The sequence below is a fragment of the Tasmannia lanceolata genome, unplaced genomic scaffold (genome assembly GCF_043159265.1).
Source record: "Tasmannia lanceolata isolate RefF3 unplaced genomic scaffold, GAP_Taslan_0.1 ptg000006l, whole genome shotgun sequence".
NCBI classification, from domain to species: domain Eukaryota; kingdom Viridiplantae; phylum Streptophyta; class Magnoliopsida; order Canellales; family Winteraceae; genus Tasmannia; species Tasmannia lanceolata.
Genome location: NW_027518683.1, coordinates 13,686,155 through 13,702,789, shown reverse-complemented (window position 1 = coordinate 13,702,789; position 16,635 = coordinate 13,686,155). Strand labels below are relative to the sequence as shown.

The window sequence follows — 16,635 nt, the reverse complement described above, 5'->3', positions numbered from 1 at the left end:
TCTTAAGTGATTTTGAAAATCTGTTCTCATTTTATAGCAATGCTTTTGAGACAGAAACTATAGAAAATGATCACACATTCATAAATATATGAATAAAATACCAAGCTGTTGGTATATATTCATAGACAATAGATGATGGGTTAAAGAGTTGCAGCATGTGAGAAAACATTACACATTACTGTTGATTTTGCTGTCTCTGTTGTGCAAAATTGGGATTCTGTGCATTTTGAAGGGCGGTTACCATCCCAGATTGCAGGTTTTGAGTATTTGTTTGCATGTTTCCAAATCCACCTTGGCTGTTGTGTTGCTGTTGTTGCATTTGGAGCATATTGGCCGGATTTGTAGCTCCCATGTTAAACACTGCAACAAGAAGTTAAGTGGCTATACTTTAGTCTATAATCCCATTCTAGGGAACATATTATCAAATTAATGTATATTGGGTTCATGCCAAACAAACAAAAAATTGCAGAAAGAAGTCTGTTCTCATTGACATCAGAGTGAGCATGACCACTATCTCTTTTTTTTCTTTTTTTCTATTTTTGAAATGGTAGTGAGCATGACTACTATCTATTGAAACATTTCCTTTTAGTAGACTAATCCATGAACATAAGGTAGCAACACAAAGCAAAGTCTTAAATTTTATGGAAACATATGCAAATGAAATAATTTTAAGATGAAAAAAAAAGACTATTTGTTTCCATACTCTGTTTCTCAGAGTCTAAACACAAATTGATGGTTAATTAATTTCACATTTTCTGTTCTGAACTTGCAAAAATATATATGAATACAAATACACAACTTAAAGAAAAGGTGAGAAAATGAGCATGGGAACATACATTGATCATTTATGATTTGGGAAGCATGAGTCCTCTGAGGATGCCCCGCAGATAATCCAAACTGGTTGCAATAACACATACCATGAGGGTATAAATCAAGTGCACAAGGAACACTAACAAAACTAGTATACATCAAGTGACAAAAAACAGTAACACATTTATACAGAAACTGAAAACTTTTTGCAACAGTACAAAGTTGATATGGCAGCCTACAACATCATTTTTAACTATGCAGCTATGCCATTAAAAAAACATCATTTTTAACTAGTTGTTGATGTGTTGCAGTCAACATGACTGTGAACAGAAGCACATCAAAGGAATCAACTCGAAGATTCAATTACTAGTTGAAGATTGAAAATGGTGGCCTTATAATAGCAAAAAAAAGGGACGTTCAACTAGAATGATCAACCCATTAGCAACAAAAAATGAAAGGAAAACTTGACTGTTTGCATGAGCTTTCCAAAAAGCTTAAGAGCTATCCACCTGCAAAATTCCTATTGTATTTTCCTTTCCATCCAGCAATGCAAATCATTTTAAGAAATAGAAAACAGACAATGAAATGCAAAAGAAGCCAAACCTGCCCTCAGATTTCTTGAAATATGAGCCAAACTTTAAGAACCAATTGCAATCACATGGTTTGCAAATCTGCCAACCTCGTGATAAGCAACCATACCAATCACTAATCTAGACATGACAGAGAAAATCCTATGATTCAGCCGTCACTTTGAATTTATTGCTCACACACGCGTCCACACGTGTCCACATGCGTCCACACCTTTAAATGTACTGCTAGGAGTGTAAGACTTAATGTGAGCCCGTCGACGCATTTTTGTACTGTGTCAAGTGTGACATTCTATCTTATTGTTGAATACTACGTTTACCTCTTTTATTATTAGCTCTTCTTTTATTATAAACTCTTCTTTAACAAATATTTACTGTTATATCCCCTTTCCTAAACCCAAAACCTTAAACAAACTCTCATTCCAATATTATATTCATTGTATTCTATTGTTCTCCCTTTCTCACTGCATATTGGAAACTGAATGCGTATGTTATTTGATTATCTCACATTAGTTTTAGTTTATAGTTGATTAACCCTAAGATTTATTAGTTTGTTAAATGAATACCATATGCATATTGTTGAAAATTACGAACTCAGTAATTCTATATGCATGTGCATGTATAGGTGTGTCACCATTTCTAGATTTTTCGGAGTTACCGTGGCAGACACTTTGTATCTGTGTCGAAACTCGACGCACTAATCCATGTCCACAAATCATGATTATATATTTTCTATTTTAGCCATGTCGCTGTTTCTAACAAACATGATGCATTCGATTGATGCATGACAGGCATTGGAGAAACACACTGAAGGTCAAAGTAAACCTCTAAGAAGGGATATTGATCTTTAACACCATGCGGCGGCCGAACTAAGAGGAACTGACATGGGTGTTCGCCTATCCTCTCTTTTCTCTATATATTCCCAAATGCTGATTTAGAAAGATTAACTCCATACATTGTTATCCATTTCTCTTCTCTAGCTCATCTCCTTCAGAAATGGTGCCATCATCTTTTAATTTCTCTAGCTCCTCGATACAGAGTATCTCCTTTTCTACCTCCCTTGAGCAGGAAGACTCTTGATGCCGGACTTTCAACTTCGAAGCACACGCAAGTAGAAATAAATATATATCTGGCAAGTCTTTTCGGAGACATCCAATAAAATTAGAACTATACAAAGAAGATTTGTGTGGCCCATGAGCAAGGATGACAAGCACAAATTGAGAAAGTCCCCAAGATATATCTGTAAATGAACTCAAATATGCCGAATTTGTTGATCTAACACAGATGGCAGAGGCTAACAAGAGAATTAAAGGACTTAAATCGGAGAACTTGCAGAAGAAATTGTCAAGTGTCCAGTCAGATGACTCAAAAACCAATTGAATATAAGAAACGGGATATGAAAATGAATGGCTGGTGAAGAGTATTTGTATGATTTTAGGAAAGGTTTCTTGATGTACAGAGGTTTTTACAGAATGTGCTGCAAATATTCCTACAACCGTGTGTACTTGATTTAAAGAAAGCATAAATCACACAGCAAGAGACTCTGTTGACAGCCTCCCGTAGAAATCCAAAGTGAATTTCTAGAGCAGATTTCCAGTCCGAAGTCGGGCAGAAAATGGAATCCCCCATTGTAAAACTCCACAAAAATAGGCCACACAATGCCTTGAACTACTTCACCTCCTCAGACATCAAGTAATCAAGTATCAACAGTCTAAACTAGAAGGGTCCCATCTATGTAACATGAAGAATGGAGACAATGGACGCATGTAGTGTATGACATGGGCATAGGAAGTAGTCACATACAGCAACACTAGCAAACTTGAGGAACTCCTTAACAGATTTGCTCTACCCAGAAGAAAGGAAACATGAGAAACTTTCAGATAGGCATTGTTAATAACTTAATATATGTCACATATAAACCTAAGAAAAGAAAAAGAAGAGACAATAATACTCTAAAAGAAAGGACTGACAAATAAAACTCACTGTCTAAGCGATAAGGAACTGCCCAACACATCCTACTTTCAATGAATATCGGCTTGATAAAGCCCAAAATATTGTAGAGTACTTGGCAGGGAATTCAATTAGCTAATGTGGACAAATGGCCCATCCTATTCGATTCCTACAGCATGATAATCAAAACCAGTGAAGGATCCATCGGATTTCAAATTTAAAATCAACATTGATGTTACATTTCCATTTACATGTACCTATATGAGTAAGAACAAGTATCTATCTGGTTTAAAGGTTCATTCCCAAGCATTGTTGTCAATACCAATTCGGTCTGTTTCGTTTTGGTCAGTGGGTCGGGATGTTTCGGTGTTTCATCAATTTCGATGTTTCGTTTTGGAAAAGATGATACACCTGGAGAATTTTTTTAATAGTTAAACTTAAAAAAAGAAAAAGAAAACTATTATAAAAGTATAAAAACCACTATATCAGCTAAATTTAACAGAAAACACATTTACTACTTAAAGCATCTACAATAGACATCATACTGGCTCTTGATGGGCCTAATTAATATCAAATTAGTGCAAAACAAGAATGAAACCAACCGTTTATCATATCTAATACGACTCCAAGTATATTACAAATAAAAATGAAAATACAACAAAAGAAACCCTAAAAAGACAAATAAGACCTAAAATATGGTACCATTTATTATACCAAGGCCTAATTAATATCAAATTTAGAGCAAAACATCAATGAAACTAGCCAATTATCATACTAAATGTTAATTACAAGTATATTCTCAACTCAACAAAGCCTTTGTCCCAAACTAGTTGGGGTCGGCTAAATGAATCCTGTAGAAAAAATTCATGAAGACGGTAAAAGGAATCTACCCGGCTCTAATCCTGGTTCTAGTTTGGTTCTTCTACGTGGATCATTTTCTTCCATTCTATCCTATCCAAGGTCATGTTCTCTGTTATGTTCCTAGCTATCAAGTCTTTCCTCACTGTTTCTACCCAAGTTGTTTTCGGTCTGCCCCTACCTCTTTTTACTCCATCAATTTGGCACGAGTCGCCTCTTCTCCCCGGAGCATCCAAAGGCCTACGTTGGATATGTCCAAACCATCTTAAGCGGTGCTCTCTCATCTTCTCCTCAATTGGAGCCAACCCCACCTTTTTATGAATGTCTTCATTTTTAATTCTATCTAGCCTTGTGTGGCCACACATCAATCTAAGCATTTGCATCTCCGCTACACTCATCTGATGCACATGCTGCTTCTTGGTGGCCCAACATTCTGAGCCGTACAGCATGGCTGGCCTCACAGCTGTCTTATAAAACTTTCCCTTCAACTTGGTAGGGATTTTACGATCGCACAGACTCCTGAATGAAAATACAAAAAAAAAAAATACAACAAAAAATGAAAATACAACAAGTATGTTACAAAAAAAAAAAAAAAAACAACAACAAAAAACCCTTAAAAAGACGAATAAAACCTAAATATGGTAACTCTTTTGAATATAATACCACTTTGACGTAGGCAAAGACCCCCCTTCCCCCCCTCTCTACGTAGAATGCTTTGGAAGTAGAAGCATAGAAAAATAATAAAAATGTTGTGCAGATATCTTGTATTTTGGAAGTGATTCATGCCCCGGTCAGACTAATTTGTGCGGCACTAACACTGGGGTGCATGGGGCAGCGCACCCTTTCTGGGGTTTCCTAGGCAGCGTCGTGGAAGGAAAATTTATTTTGGGGCTGCTTCTCTATGGATAGTTTGGGAATTCTTGATATAACAGGCATTTTATGTGCTTTTAACTCTTTCTTGTGAGGGGGTAAAACAACATAAAATACCCTTAGAATAGCTATAAAACAGGCTAAAATAGGAAAAATTGAAAAAAAAATAAAAAAAAATCGACGTAACCGTGTGTTTCGTCGTGTTCCATCCTTAACAGAACCAAACGGATTGATACGGAACGCAATTCTGATCAGGATGTTTCCTTCTTATTACGTGTACCGATTTTCTTACTAGTACGAATTGTTTTGTTCGGTTTGGATGAAACGAGACGAGATTGATATCTAGGTTCCAAGTGTTCATTGTTAGCATTGAAGTCAAGCTTTGGTCCCAACTTACTAACCCAAAAAAATAAAAATAAAAAACACTCCAAACTTCAAAAGAGAGAATGTCATGGACTAACTTATTTTAATGAAGTATCTGTTTGATCTAGCATCTTTACTTATATCCTCATTCCCTTGTTTTAATAATGGCACTCCTTTCTTCGTGCTATCCTAAGTCGTCGTTAACAGCTATTACAATTCTCACAAATCTATCAACAGCCGATAGAAATTTTTTTACTATAGTAAGGAGTGCATTTATCAAAACAAGGAAGTGCGTATATCCTTTCTGATGCAGATCGTAGGCCCAATAAGTGGCATATTTGCCCATTAGAACTTTTCGGATTTTTATTTCCATGTCATTTAGTTTCTAGGATTTTTATTTCCACGTGCCTCTTATTAGGCCTACGTCTGCATCACTTTCCCTTTCAAAAATTGGATTAGAAAATGAAAACTTGCATTTGAGTTTTGCTAAAGAAGCCAAGTCCAACATCATTTGAGATTCATAAAGGAAAATGCACCCAAAACTAACCTGCATTCGAGGCAACTGGGATGACATTGTTGCCGACATGTTCGAAATCTGAAATTGGAGAAAATAAATGTGAGAATCTAAAGTCGCATAGCCTTAAAACAATATTTACAGCTATTATCTTAGTGTTTATGTTGTGCATACTCACCGTAATTTTACTCTTGAAATTGGAATAATGTCTCCCATAAATTTTCCAAACGACATAAAAATCAGTTTATCCTTAACAGTAACTAGATACATTATCCACCTTTAGCATATAAGAGATACCATACCACAATTCACATCAATTTTTACGTAGCTTTCCATAGAAAACTATCCTTCACATCATCTCCACCACTATGTAGTATGTACTACAATCCAAACCATTGTTTCTATGGCGGGTCTGCAATAGGTTGAATCATGGTGGGATGAGTGCCAACTTTTGACACTTGAAGCTTAATATTAATGGAAGGTACCTTGGTAATCCAAGTCCACTCAGCATGTTGGGATCAGGTGGGGTGTATTTAGCAATGAGAATGGAGAGGCAGTGACCATGTTCTCAAGCCAGGCCGATATACGTTAATGAAGCTGTGTCAAGGCCAATCCATTGGAATCTTTTTTTTTTGAAAAGGTAGTCAATAAATATATAAAAAGAAAAGGGAAGACCAAGAAGGTCACCCAGAGGAGAACAACTAAGGAAAACTAAAAACACAAAAATACAAGAGCCTCAAGGGGGCAGATAATAAAAAAACTCCAAACCCGCTCTGACAACACCATCTCTAGCTAATGAATCCGCCTCGCCATTAGCCGATCTACGAACATGAGCAAAAGCAATGGATGAGCCCACAACAATGGCATGGATCTCATCAAAGAAAGACCAGAATCTCCAAGGCGGCACCGTGCCCCCGAAGCCATCTAACCACATTCAGAGAATCACCTTCCACAATAGTATTATCCAAAACCTCACTAGCAATTTTTTTAATACCTTCAAAAACAGCTCTAACCTCAGCTTCATTGGAATCACATACCCTCAGCAGACCAGAGAATGCCTATATAGTCTCCCCACTGGAATTACAAAACAGCCCACCAATACCCGCCGGGCTGGGATTTCCAAAACTCGAGCCACCAAAGTTAAACTTTAATCAACCCGGAGGGGGAGGGCTCCATTTTTGCACCACCTTGGGTCTGATTTCCCCTTCCAAACACAAAACTCGCCAACCTTCCCATAAGTCTAAGGCAGAAACAAACTGGAACGGCGGCAAACACCTGGCCCAAGCTACAATAGAGGCAATAATATTAATATAAACTCTATGGGCTGGTTTGTGTAGAGGGTAATTCTTCCAAAGCGTTTTGCTAGGGCTACATTCTGGAGATTCATAATTAATGAGATCTAAGATCGAAGTAGAGCTTTGATGTTTCCATAGTTTTAAATTTCCACTGAAACCAAAACCAAAATAACCGAAATGCATAAACCAAAATCGTAAGTGTAATAATGGTATAGTATATTTATATGTATTATATTTATATGAATTGCATGCGAAATGTGGTTCATGTATTATGTATAAATATTTATAAGAATTACGTGTGAAATTTGGTATGTACTAAATTATCGGATATGCGCGACAGTGCATGTCCGTAGTTGTTCGATATTTTTAAACCATTATGAATGGCCACCTTGCTTATGTGATGATTTCTAAGGTGTATTTGTGCTTATTCTAGTATTTCCTGGAGTTTAATATTTAAATTCTTTTATTGCGTATGTTTCCATATGTTTACAAGATTTCCACCAAAATTTCCAACCGAAACCGAAATTTAAAACCTTAGATGTTTTTTATTTACCCATTTTAAAAGTTTCCAATGATGTGGACGGCTGTCTAGCAAGACAGTGGTGCTAGGCCAACTTGGTCATTGTGAGCCTTTCACATTGAATCCATGGTTCAATTAGAATGTGCTGATGTGAGATCATGGATTAGAACCTAGCCTACCTAATAAAAGATCCATTCCTCCTTTGGTCAATTTTGTTTTTCTTAATAAAGTATCCATTGCCAATCATAAAAAAATAAAATAAAATAAAATAAAAATGAACCCTACATAATGTCTATATTAAATAAAAAAGTCTCACCATCTGAGAATTTGGTGAAGTCTGAGCAGCAGTGAACAATGCACTGTTGGCATTTCCTGCAAACTGGCCTAAATGGCTCCTTAACTGATTCCCTTGGTTGATTTGATTTTGCCCAATGTTGTGCTGAATGTGCCCCTGCTGCATTTGTCGGCCCTGGAATTGTTGGTGCCCTAGCGGCTGGGAGTACTGCATCTGATGTTGTCCATGTACCTAAGAGATGCTTTATGTTAGCTAAAACAAAACAAAACATCGCCAATTCTAAATTCCATGGAAATTTAAAGAAGGTTAGCCCGACTTATAAGAGCATTTTTAATCTATGTTGCATAGTACGGATATAAGTGTCGGAATCTGACAGGGTATCGAGTGTCGGATTCAGCAAACCTCAAAGGACCATTCGTGGATTCGCCAAAATATTTTAATCAAATTCCAAAATTTATTTTTTATATATTAATATGAATATAATAAGTAATATAATAGCATTTTAATAGGTTAAATAGATATAATATTTTATTTCCATTTAAGAAACTTACTATTAGGATGGTTAAAACTCAAAACATGTGGTAATTGTAAAGTTGTGGTCGTAGTATTCAGGAAAAAAGAAGAAGATAAAAGAGATCTAGAAGTGTCTTACATAATCCTGAATTATTGGAATCCGAGACATATCCGACACGGGTTCTTCACCCATTTAGAAGAATCCAACAGGGATTTTAATAATTACATGTACATAAGATGAAAATGAATAGGCTGGAATGGATACCTGTTGGAACTTTTGCTGAGTCTGCCCCTGTAAATCTTGTAGTTGTGAAACTGAAGTCTGCCATAGAAAATTGTTAGTGGTTCAGACAGCCCAGATATTTCAGCTCATGAGTGCTCTAACACGTGAATCGCATACAATCAATCTAATTGAACCAATCTTGGAAAACATTGCATGAACAGTGACAAATTTCCAGATTAATTAAGCTGCAGGACTAGAAAGGAGTAAAGCAATCAAGATTTTTCAGGGATAAAAAAGTTGTTTGAAAATAGAGGACAATGGTAATGAGAACAAAGCTAGGAGCATTTTAAAATAGGAATTTTTGCTGATTAGTCCGTACATGGCAAAATAATTGCTTATTAGTCCCTAAGAAAAGAATATTAGCTGAACAGTCCTACTTTTAGAATATATTTGCGAAAAGGTCCCTAAAACTCATGAACTTCAATTTTCTCCATTAAAAATTTTAAAATGGCAAATTTACCCCCAACCCATTTAATCAATTTTAGCTTTTTTTGATTTCCCGTCCAATATTTTTGGAAAAGAACTAGGAAATAAGCAACAATATTATCTCTTCCAATATTCTCGTCAAAAAACCTTCGACAAAAAAAATCATTTTAGGAATTAAATAAATTCAAAATTCCTCTATAATAAATTAAATAGGGTTGGATTGAGTTATATTTTCTTCATAGATAAATAAAGTAAGAAATTTTAGGAATATTTTTTGTTTCTAACTTTTTCCTAAGAAATTCCTATCTTGGTTGGATTACAAGAAAATATCTCTGATGGAAAATAATTTCTATGGAAATTTTTTTCATTGAGGATTTATGTCTGATTAATTTAGAGGGATAACATCATAAACCGAAGGTCCCTAACTGAAAAATTGAATAGGGTTGGTTTACCTTATCTTTTTTTTTCGTGTAAGAAATAAGAAATTTTAGATTTTTTTCCTTTCCGAACTTTTGTTTTGGGAATAAGAACTAGGGTTTGGCTTCAAATCTTAGGAGAAGAAGAAGGGAGAATGTCAAAGGGAAAGTCAATATTGGAAGAGATAATTTTGTTGCTTATTTCCTAGTTTTTTTCCGAAAATATTGGAAGGGAGATCAAAAAACGCTAAAATGGATTAAATGGGTTGGGCCAAGGGGGGGGGGGATGTAAATTTGCCATTTTAAAATTTTTAAGGGAGAAAAATAAAGTTCGTGAGTTTTAGGGACCTTTTACCAAATATTTTCTAAAAGTAGGATTGTTCAACTATTATGCTTTTCTTAGGGACTAATTAGCAATTATTTTGCCATGTAGGGACTAATCGGCAAAAATCCCTTTAAAATATTTAGCAAACAGGCAAATGAAATGATGTGGGTCCTCGCACATGGGGATCTTCAGTTTCAACCATATGGAAAATCCGTGCTTGCAGATCACAACCACCGATTGAAAGGAGTGAATTTTTTATAGTGGTCACGGACTGCAAACTTATTCATTGGAGGTAAACAAAAGTTAGAATATGGCAATGGTTCAATCCAACCTCTGAAACCTAAAGACCCCAAGTACATTGATTGGGAGTCAAACAACTTTTTGGTAATGTTTTGAATGTTAGAATCCATGGAATCTCAATTTGTTACAAGTATGTTATTTTTTTCTACTGCTACTGAAATATGGGATACAACACCCGCATTATATTCGGATCAAAACAGCATGGCATGGGTGTTTCGATTACACCAAAAAATTCTACAGTTAAGCCAGGGAAACAAATCTATTTAGGACTATAACACTGATTTGCGCAACTTGCACAATGAGCTACCATTTTTCGAAGACACCCACTTCCATTGTCCTGAAGATGCCAAACAACTTAAGTAGCATCAAGAAAAAAAAAATACTTAAGTTATTGGTCAACTTAGAATGTGGAATTAGAGCCCATTTAAGCTGAAACACTTGGTTCACAAACTCTTCCATCCCTAAACAACGTCTATGGTTTGCTTCAAAGAGGTGATCGTAGAAGGATTGTTATGGATACCTCTACCTCTATAGATGATAGACCTGACATGTTATCAGTTTTGGGGGATTAGGGGTAGAAGAAGTGGTTGAAATAGTGGCAGTGGTGGCAAGGTTTTAAATTTCGGTTTCAGTTTCAATTGTCATGGAAACGGAAACATTTCGGTTTCGGTTGGGAATTTCGGTGGAAATCCTGTAAAATTACGGAAATGTATGGAAACATATGCAAACGATAGAATTTTAAAATGAAAATTCAGAAAATGCTAGAATAAGAACATATACATACTTAGAAACCATCACATAAGCAAGATAAGCATCCATAATGGCTTAACATCGAACACCTAGTGTGGCATGCGTTGTCACACATGTCTGATAATTTAGTACATACCACATTTCACATGTAATTCATATAAGTATGTATATATAATACATATATTAAGCAATTCATATACATATAAATATGTAACACATATTGATATAGTAAACGACTAATACACTTACGATTTTGGTTTTGTTATGCCTTTCAGTTTCGGTATCGGTTTCGGTTTCGGTTTCGGAGGGAAACATAAACATTTTGGTCGTTTCATGTCAGTTTCAGTGAAAATTTAAAACCATGACCAGTGGTAGAGGAAACAATAACTATAATTGGGGTGGTGGCAAACACAAAGGAAGATGAGTGTGAAAAGAAGTGTTCCTATTGTGGTAGGAGCAATCATACCATACATGAATGTTGGGATCCTAATGAGAAGACATCATCCGTGTGTATCTAATCAACTAAAAGGACTAAATACCCAAGGAAGAATAAGATCCCCCAATCCATTGTGTTTTTAAACAAAAGCATTTGGAATTCCTGCAGCTCTATCCTATGTTAATCTCATAATCCAAACTCCAGCCTAATGACACTATGCAAAGTGTACCCCTCAAAATCATTCAGATCAAGAACATTAAGTGTCACATACAGAAGGTCAAAAAAAAAAAGTGGAAAAGACCTTTTTTTTTTAAAAAAAAAGAATTTAATACATAAATTATAAATATTGAAAATAAAATTTAAGGCTCTACCTGCCCTAGTCCTGGGGTCGAAGATTGCCTCATCTGTTGTTGAACGAGGAGTTGTTGTTGATGTTGTGGCAATTGCGACATTTTCTGCCTCTGTTGTTGCTGTTGTGTATGTTGCTGTTGTGCATGTTGCATAGGTGAAGGTGTGTTCATCATATTTGTACCAGATCTAGGTGAGTTGGCATATGGCAAAGGAGATGTTGATGTATTATCAAAGGAAGTAGCTCCAGAGACACCAGACGGTGATGGAATTGACCTCCCAATTAATTGTGCTCCCGAAGCCTGCAGCAAAAACCTTCAGTAATGAGAAAAGAGAAATCCAATTTGAGCACTATCAAGAAAAGCCTTGTGTTCTGATGGAACATTAAATAGTTTGCCTGCACCAAAAATGATTCAATATTTACTACCTAAATCGCTCTAACTTTTTTTTTTAAATCGCTTCAACTTTACGATGAGAGACTGCATGATGTTGATGATTCATTCCCTTGTCATCAACAAAAATTCATAATAGAGATGCAATTTGTCAAATGACTCAAGTTTAGCTGTACAAATAGAATTGTTTGACTCATTGGCATAATGATGACACTTTACAATTTCCATCATTAGAAATGCCCGCCTCATTACAAAAGTACCACTCTTCTTCTTTTTCTTTCTTTCTTTATTTTTTTTTTGAATGGCTACAGAAGTTCCACTCATAAGCATATGAAGACTATTCTACCCTTACATTAGCAACGATGTTAAACATAATAAGAAAAAAATTTCAACACTCCCCCTCAAGTTGGAGCATAAATGTCTCTCATGCCCAGCTTGGCAAAAATTCTCCGAACTAATCACAACCAAAAGCTTTGGTAAAGATGTTAGCTAATTAATATTTGGATTTCACATACAGTATGCGTTTGTTTACTCAAGACCTTTACTGGCAATCTACTTCAATATGTTTAGCCTTCTCATGAAATGCTAAATTTCTTGTCATATGCGTGGTTACTTGGTTGTCACAATACATTTTCATAGGCTCTTCAACTTTAAAACCCATCTCGAACATTAAAGTCTTCAACCACATTAACTCTCAATTAGTGTGATCCATTGCCATTGAAGGAAAGACTTGATGGCTAGGAAAATAACAGAGAACATGACCTTGGATAGGAGAGAATGCATGTAGACGAACCCAACTAGTGTCAGGATTAGACTTGATCAATTTGAGCCCTGTAGATTCTTTCACCTTATTCATCAAAATTTTCTAAATGATTCATTAGCCGACCCCAACTAGTTTGGGACAAAGGCTTAGTTGAGTTGAGTATTGCCATGTACTCAGCCTATGCACTAGACCTAGCAACCATACTCTGCTATTTACTTTTAAATGACCAAGTTACCTATACAATACTTAGGTGTGGACCTTCTACTAGAAGATCATCATTCCAGTCAGCATTGGAACAACTCTCAATACTCAAGTAGTTGCTGCACTTTTCGAAGAGCATCAATAAAATGAGAACAGAAATAACAAAATACCAACCGGACGGAACTAAGGGGAGACACAAATGATCGAAATGATAACAAAATAAGAAAGTACCTCAAATAACACATGACACCATTAATGTGAAACCTTCGTTTACACCATGGTGCAAGAGCAAGCTCACATTTCTCAAATAATTCAGCAAGTAATCTCTCATGTCATAGTCATTATGTCTAACCTGCAGTACAGATCCCTGAGTGTTGACATTGTTAGATGGCATTGACGATGAGGTATTCTTTGGGTAAACACCTGCAAAGATATATCAGAACTCTGATGTTAACTGCATTTAACATACTAATTTTACTAGAAATCCCAGAAAATATCTATGTAAGAATGAAGAAGTAATTGTTAGTCAAAGTCACCAAGAAAGACGAATAATCCTAGTAGACTGTTTACCAGAAGTGTCGCTAAAATTCTGCCCACCGTCACCAAAAGTAAGCACATCTACCAAATGTGCAGGAAGGGCAGATGGAAGGTTCCTCTGATCGCCAGGTATTCGTAATCCTGAAAATCCATCGTACTACTTTGTGAAATAATAAATCAACATGCATACCCCAAATTCAAGTCCTTCAGAATGGTTTATTCATTCCCCCAATAACAATCACAGTGAAAGTGGAAGATCAAAAAAAAAATGACGCAATCTTTTAAATAAAATTAAATTTATCAATTATGAGACCCACCGTCACCAAAGTTTACAGCAGCTCGAAGTAGATTCTCCTGTTCTTGAATTTTTGCGGCTTGCACCTTGTCTAAAGTTGGAACAATTGTTGGCCCTTGACGGTTACCCAAACCATAGGCTTTACGAGCATCGGCTATGACTTTTTCAGCACTTTCAATGGCTGCTCCAATCATATCGATCCTAGCCTGTACAATTCCAGAAGCCATATGTTTTGAATGAAATGAGAATGACAAAATAATACTACTAGCTGCTCCAGTGAACTTTAAAGCACCTTGAGTTTTTCAATTTGTGTGGGTATAGGGAGGTTTTGTAACCCAAGTAATAACTGCTCTTTTTTCAAGTTATCCTCTGCTTCCATCTCCGGTAATAGCTTTGATGACAACATCACAGGTAATACTGTAAAAATAAGTCATTGTCATATATAACTACAATAAAAGAAATATAAGTAGACTTGAAACTTGAAAACAAATAAATGAAAAATAGAAAGAAGAGGAAAGAAATGAAACATAAAAAATAATTCTTAACACAGAATATTCAGAAGATCAAAACTAAGCCAAAGCAAAAGAATGCCTCATCCTTTGCTACAGGAAGGCTATGAGTACATACTTGTTGCATTCTCTGCATTTACATTCTTTGGATATACTACAAATGCCTTGGAAACCTTCTTTATGTCTTCCACAATGTTGAAAAGCTCGAGATTTACCATTGAAAATTGCCCTAAAACATCTTGCCTGGCACATTCAACGGCATGAGAACAACATGACCATATTTTTGAAACTCTCACTATAATCCTTTCTATGATTTCCCAAGAAAATAAAAAGGGAAAAAATGTTAAAGAGTTGTAAGATCTATAATTATGTGACAAAGAGAGAAATAAAACTCTAGCATAATACAAGATTCTTCCACAGAATAACTTTGAAAGAAAAAAAATAGAGAGAATAGGGTGAGAGAATTTTCCAACATTTGATGAGGAATCACAATAACCGGAATAAATTGTCGTAATGTAAAAAACAAGGAATCCTGAAAAGGATTTGCATAATCTGAGGAATTGCAACAATCCAACAATGAATAACCAGAATACAGGAAAACAACCAACAAATAGAATATGATGGAGATGTTAAGTGCCTAGATGCGTCCCACTTAGGGTAGAATAAATTAGTTTATATTTTTTATAGCTTGTGGAATTTTCTCTAGTTGTTTGGTATGGAATGGAGTCTTAAAAATAAAGGTTATCTGGATGGGCTTGGGTAGGAGTTTTACATGAAGTGGCCAAGTGGGTTTTCAATAAATAACATGTAAGTAGTCTTTTTCAATAGATGAACAAAGGAGGACTGATCCAATCCTCAAAATGGGTCAAGGGCTGATCTTCGCTCTAAGGAGATCAATCACTTTGCGAACTCTTTTGGGTTCGTCACAATTGGTACCAGAGCAGCACGATCCTGCAGCCTTAGGTAGAAGCAAATCAAAGAAACAATGGACCACTGGGAGGAGACAATGCGACAGATCAAAAGGCATCTAGCTTCACTAAATGCCAGTTGCAATCGAATGGCATCGGCATTAAGCCTCAAGCTAGAGGAACCTCCATGTCTGAAGAAGCTGAGCGAAGAGTTTAATTTGTGCAGCATGAACAATGTCGAGAAGGCTTCCGCAAAGGGAAAAAAAAGAAGAATAAACAACAGAAGGAAAGAAAAGAAGAGAGGAAGAAACAAAAAATATATCGTATTGCTCAAATTGGTTAACCTGAACTGATTTAGGTTAGTAGCAGAAAAATTGAACAGCGACATTACAGAGGACAAAGAACAAAAAAAAAAATGAGAAGAGAAAATGAAAGGTGAATTCAATAAAGCAAACAGGAGTAAGAACAATTGCAGTAATTTTAGGGATGATAATTGACCATTTAGGGTTGGAATTGGAGCGAGAGATGTTATCAAAATCCTCGAGGATGCGAGAGATGGCTTTGTAAAGACCGAGGGCTCGAGCCTTGACGGAGTCTAGGTTAAGCTGCTGCACCACGGCCGAGTTCAACCTCTCCGCCTTGGCCTGATCTTGACCCCCTCCACCTTCCATGGCCATTGCCATCGAAACGAGACGAAAGGGTTTTTGCTTCAAATTCCTTGCAATTTAACCGATTCTGATGGTGGCAAATAATTTCACAAAGCGTATGAGGCTAAATTCACAGAGAGAGAGAGAGAGAGAGAGAGAGAGAGATAATCTAATCTATCTAATACAATAAGCTGGGATGAAAAGAAAAGAAAATAAAAGAAAAGAAGAGTTTTTTCCATTTTTTTTTAAATCACATGATAAATACACGTCACATTTTTTAACTTTTCTGAACAAATGCACCCATTCAACTCATATAATTTCAATCCTACCCCCGTTTATGCTTTTAACAAAGGAACCCATTGAATCATATAATTTCAATCCTACCCCTCCTTTATGCTTTAACAAAGGCACCCATTAAAGCCCCTATAATTTCGATCTTACCCCCCTCCTTTATGCTCTGTTTGGTTGCCGGGTTTTTTTTTGTTCTTGAGAGTTTTGTGGGAGAGTAAGTTAAATTTTGGTCC

The 16,635-nt window shown here is 36.0% G+C and overlaps 1 protein-coding gene and 1 non-coding gene across 2 annotated transcripts; one reads left to right on the top strand and one right to left on the bottom strand.

Moving 5' to 3' along the window:
* Positions 1-58: 58 nt before the first annotated feature.
* Positions 59-16,272, bottom strand: MED8 (mediator subunit 8). Its single transcript, XM_077382383.1, has 12 exons — positions 15,963-16,272; positions 14,675-14,799; positions 14,340-14,464; positions 14,070-14,253; positions 13,786-13,893; positions 13,568-13,638; positions 11,883-12,161; positions 8,841-8,897; positions 8,084-8,293; positions 5,986-6,033; positions 837-897; positions 59-360 (listed from the first exon to the last, which is right to left on the bottom strand). The coding sequence occupies exons 1-12, from the start codon at positions 16,145-16,147 to the stop codon at positions 176-178; spliced, it is 1,638 nt and encodes a 545-aa protein (XP_077238498.1). The 5' UTR covers positions 16,148-16,272; the 3' UTR covers positions 59-175.
* On the top strand, positions 2,534-2,636 carry LOC143880512 (U6 spliceosomal RNA). The gene has a single exon (XR_013251736.1). It is a non-coding gene; the product is annotated as a U6 spliceosomal RNA (small nuclear RNA).
* Positions 16,273-16,635: the final 363 nt, after the last annotated feature.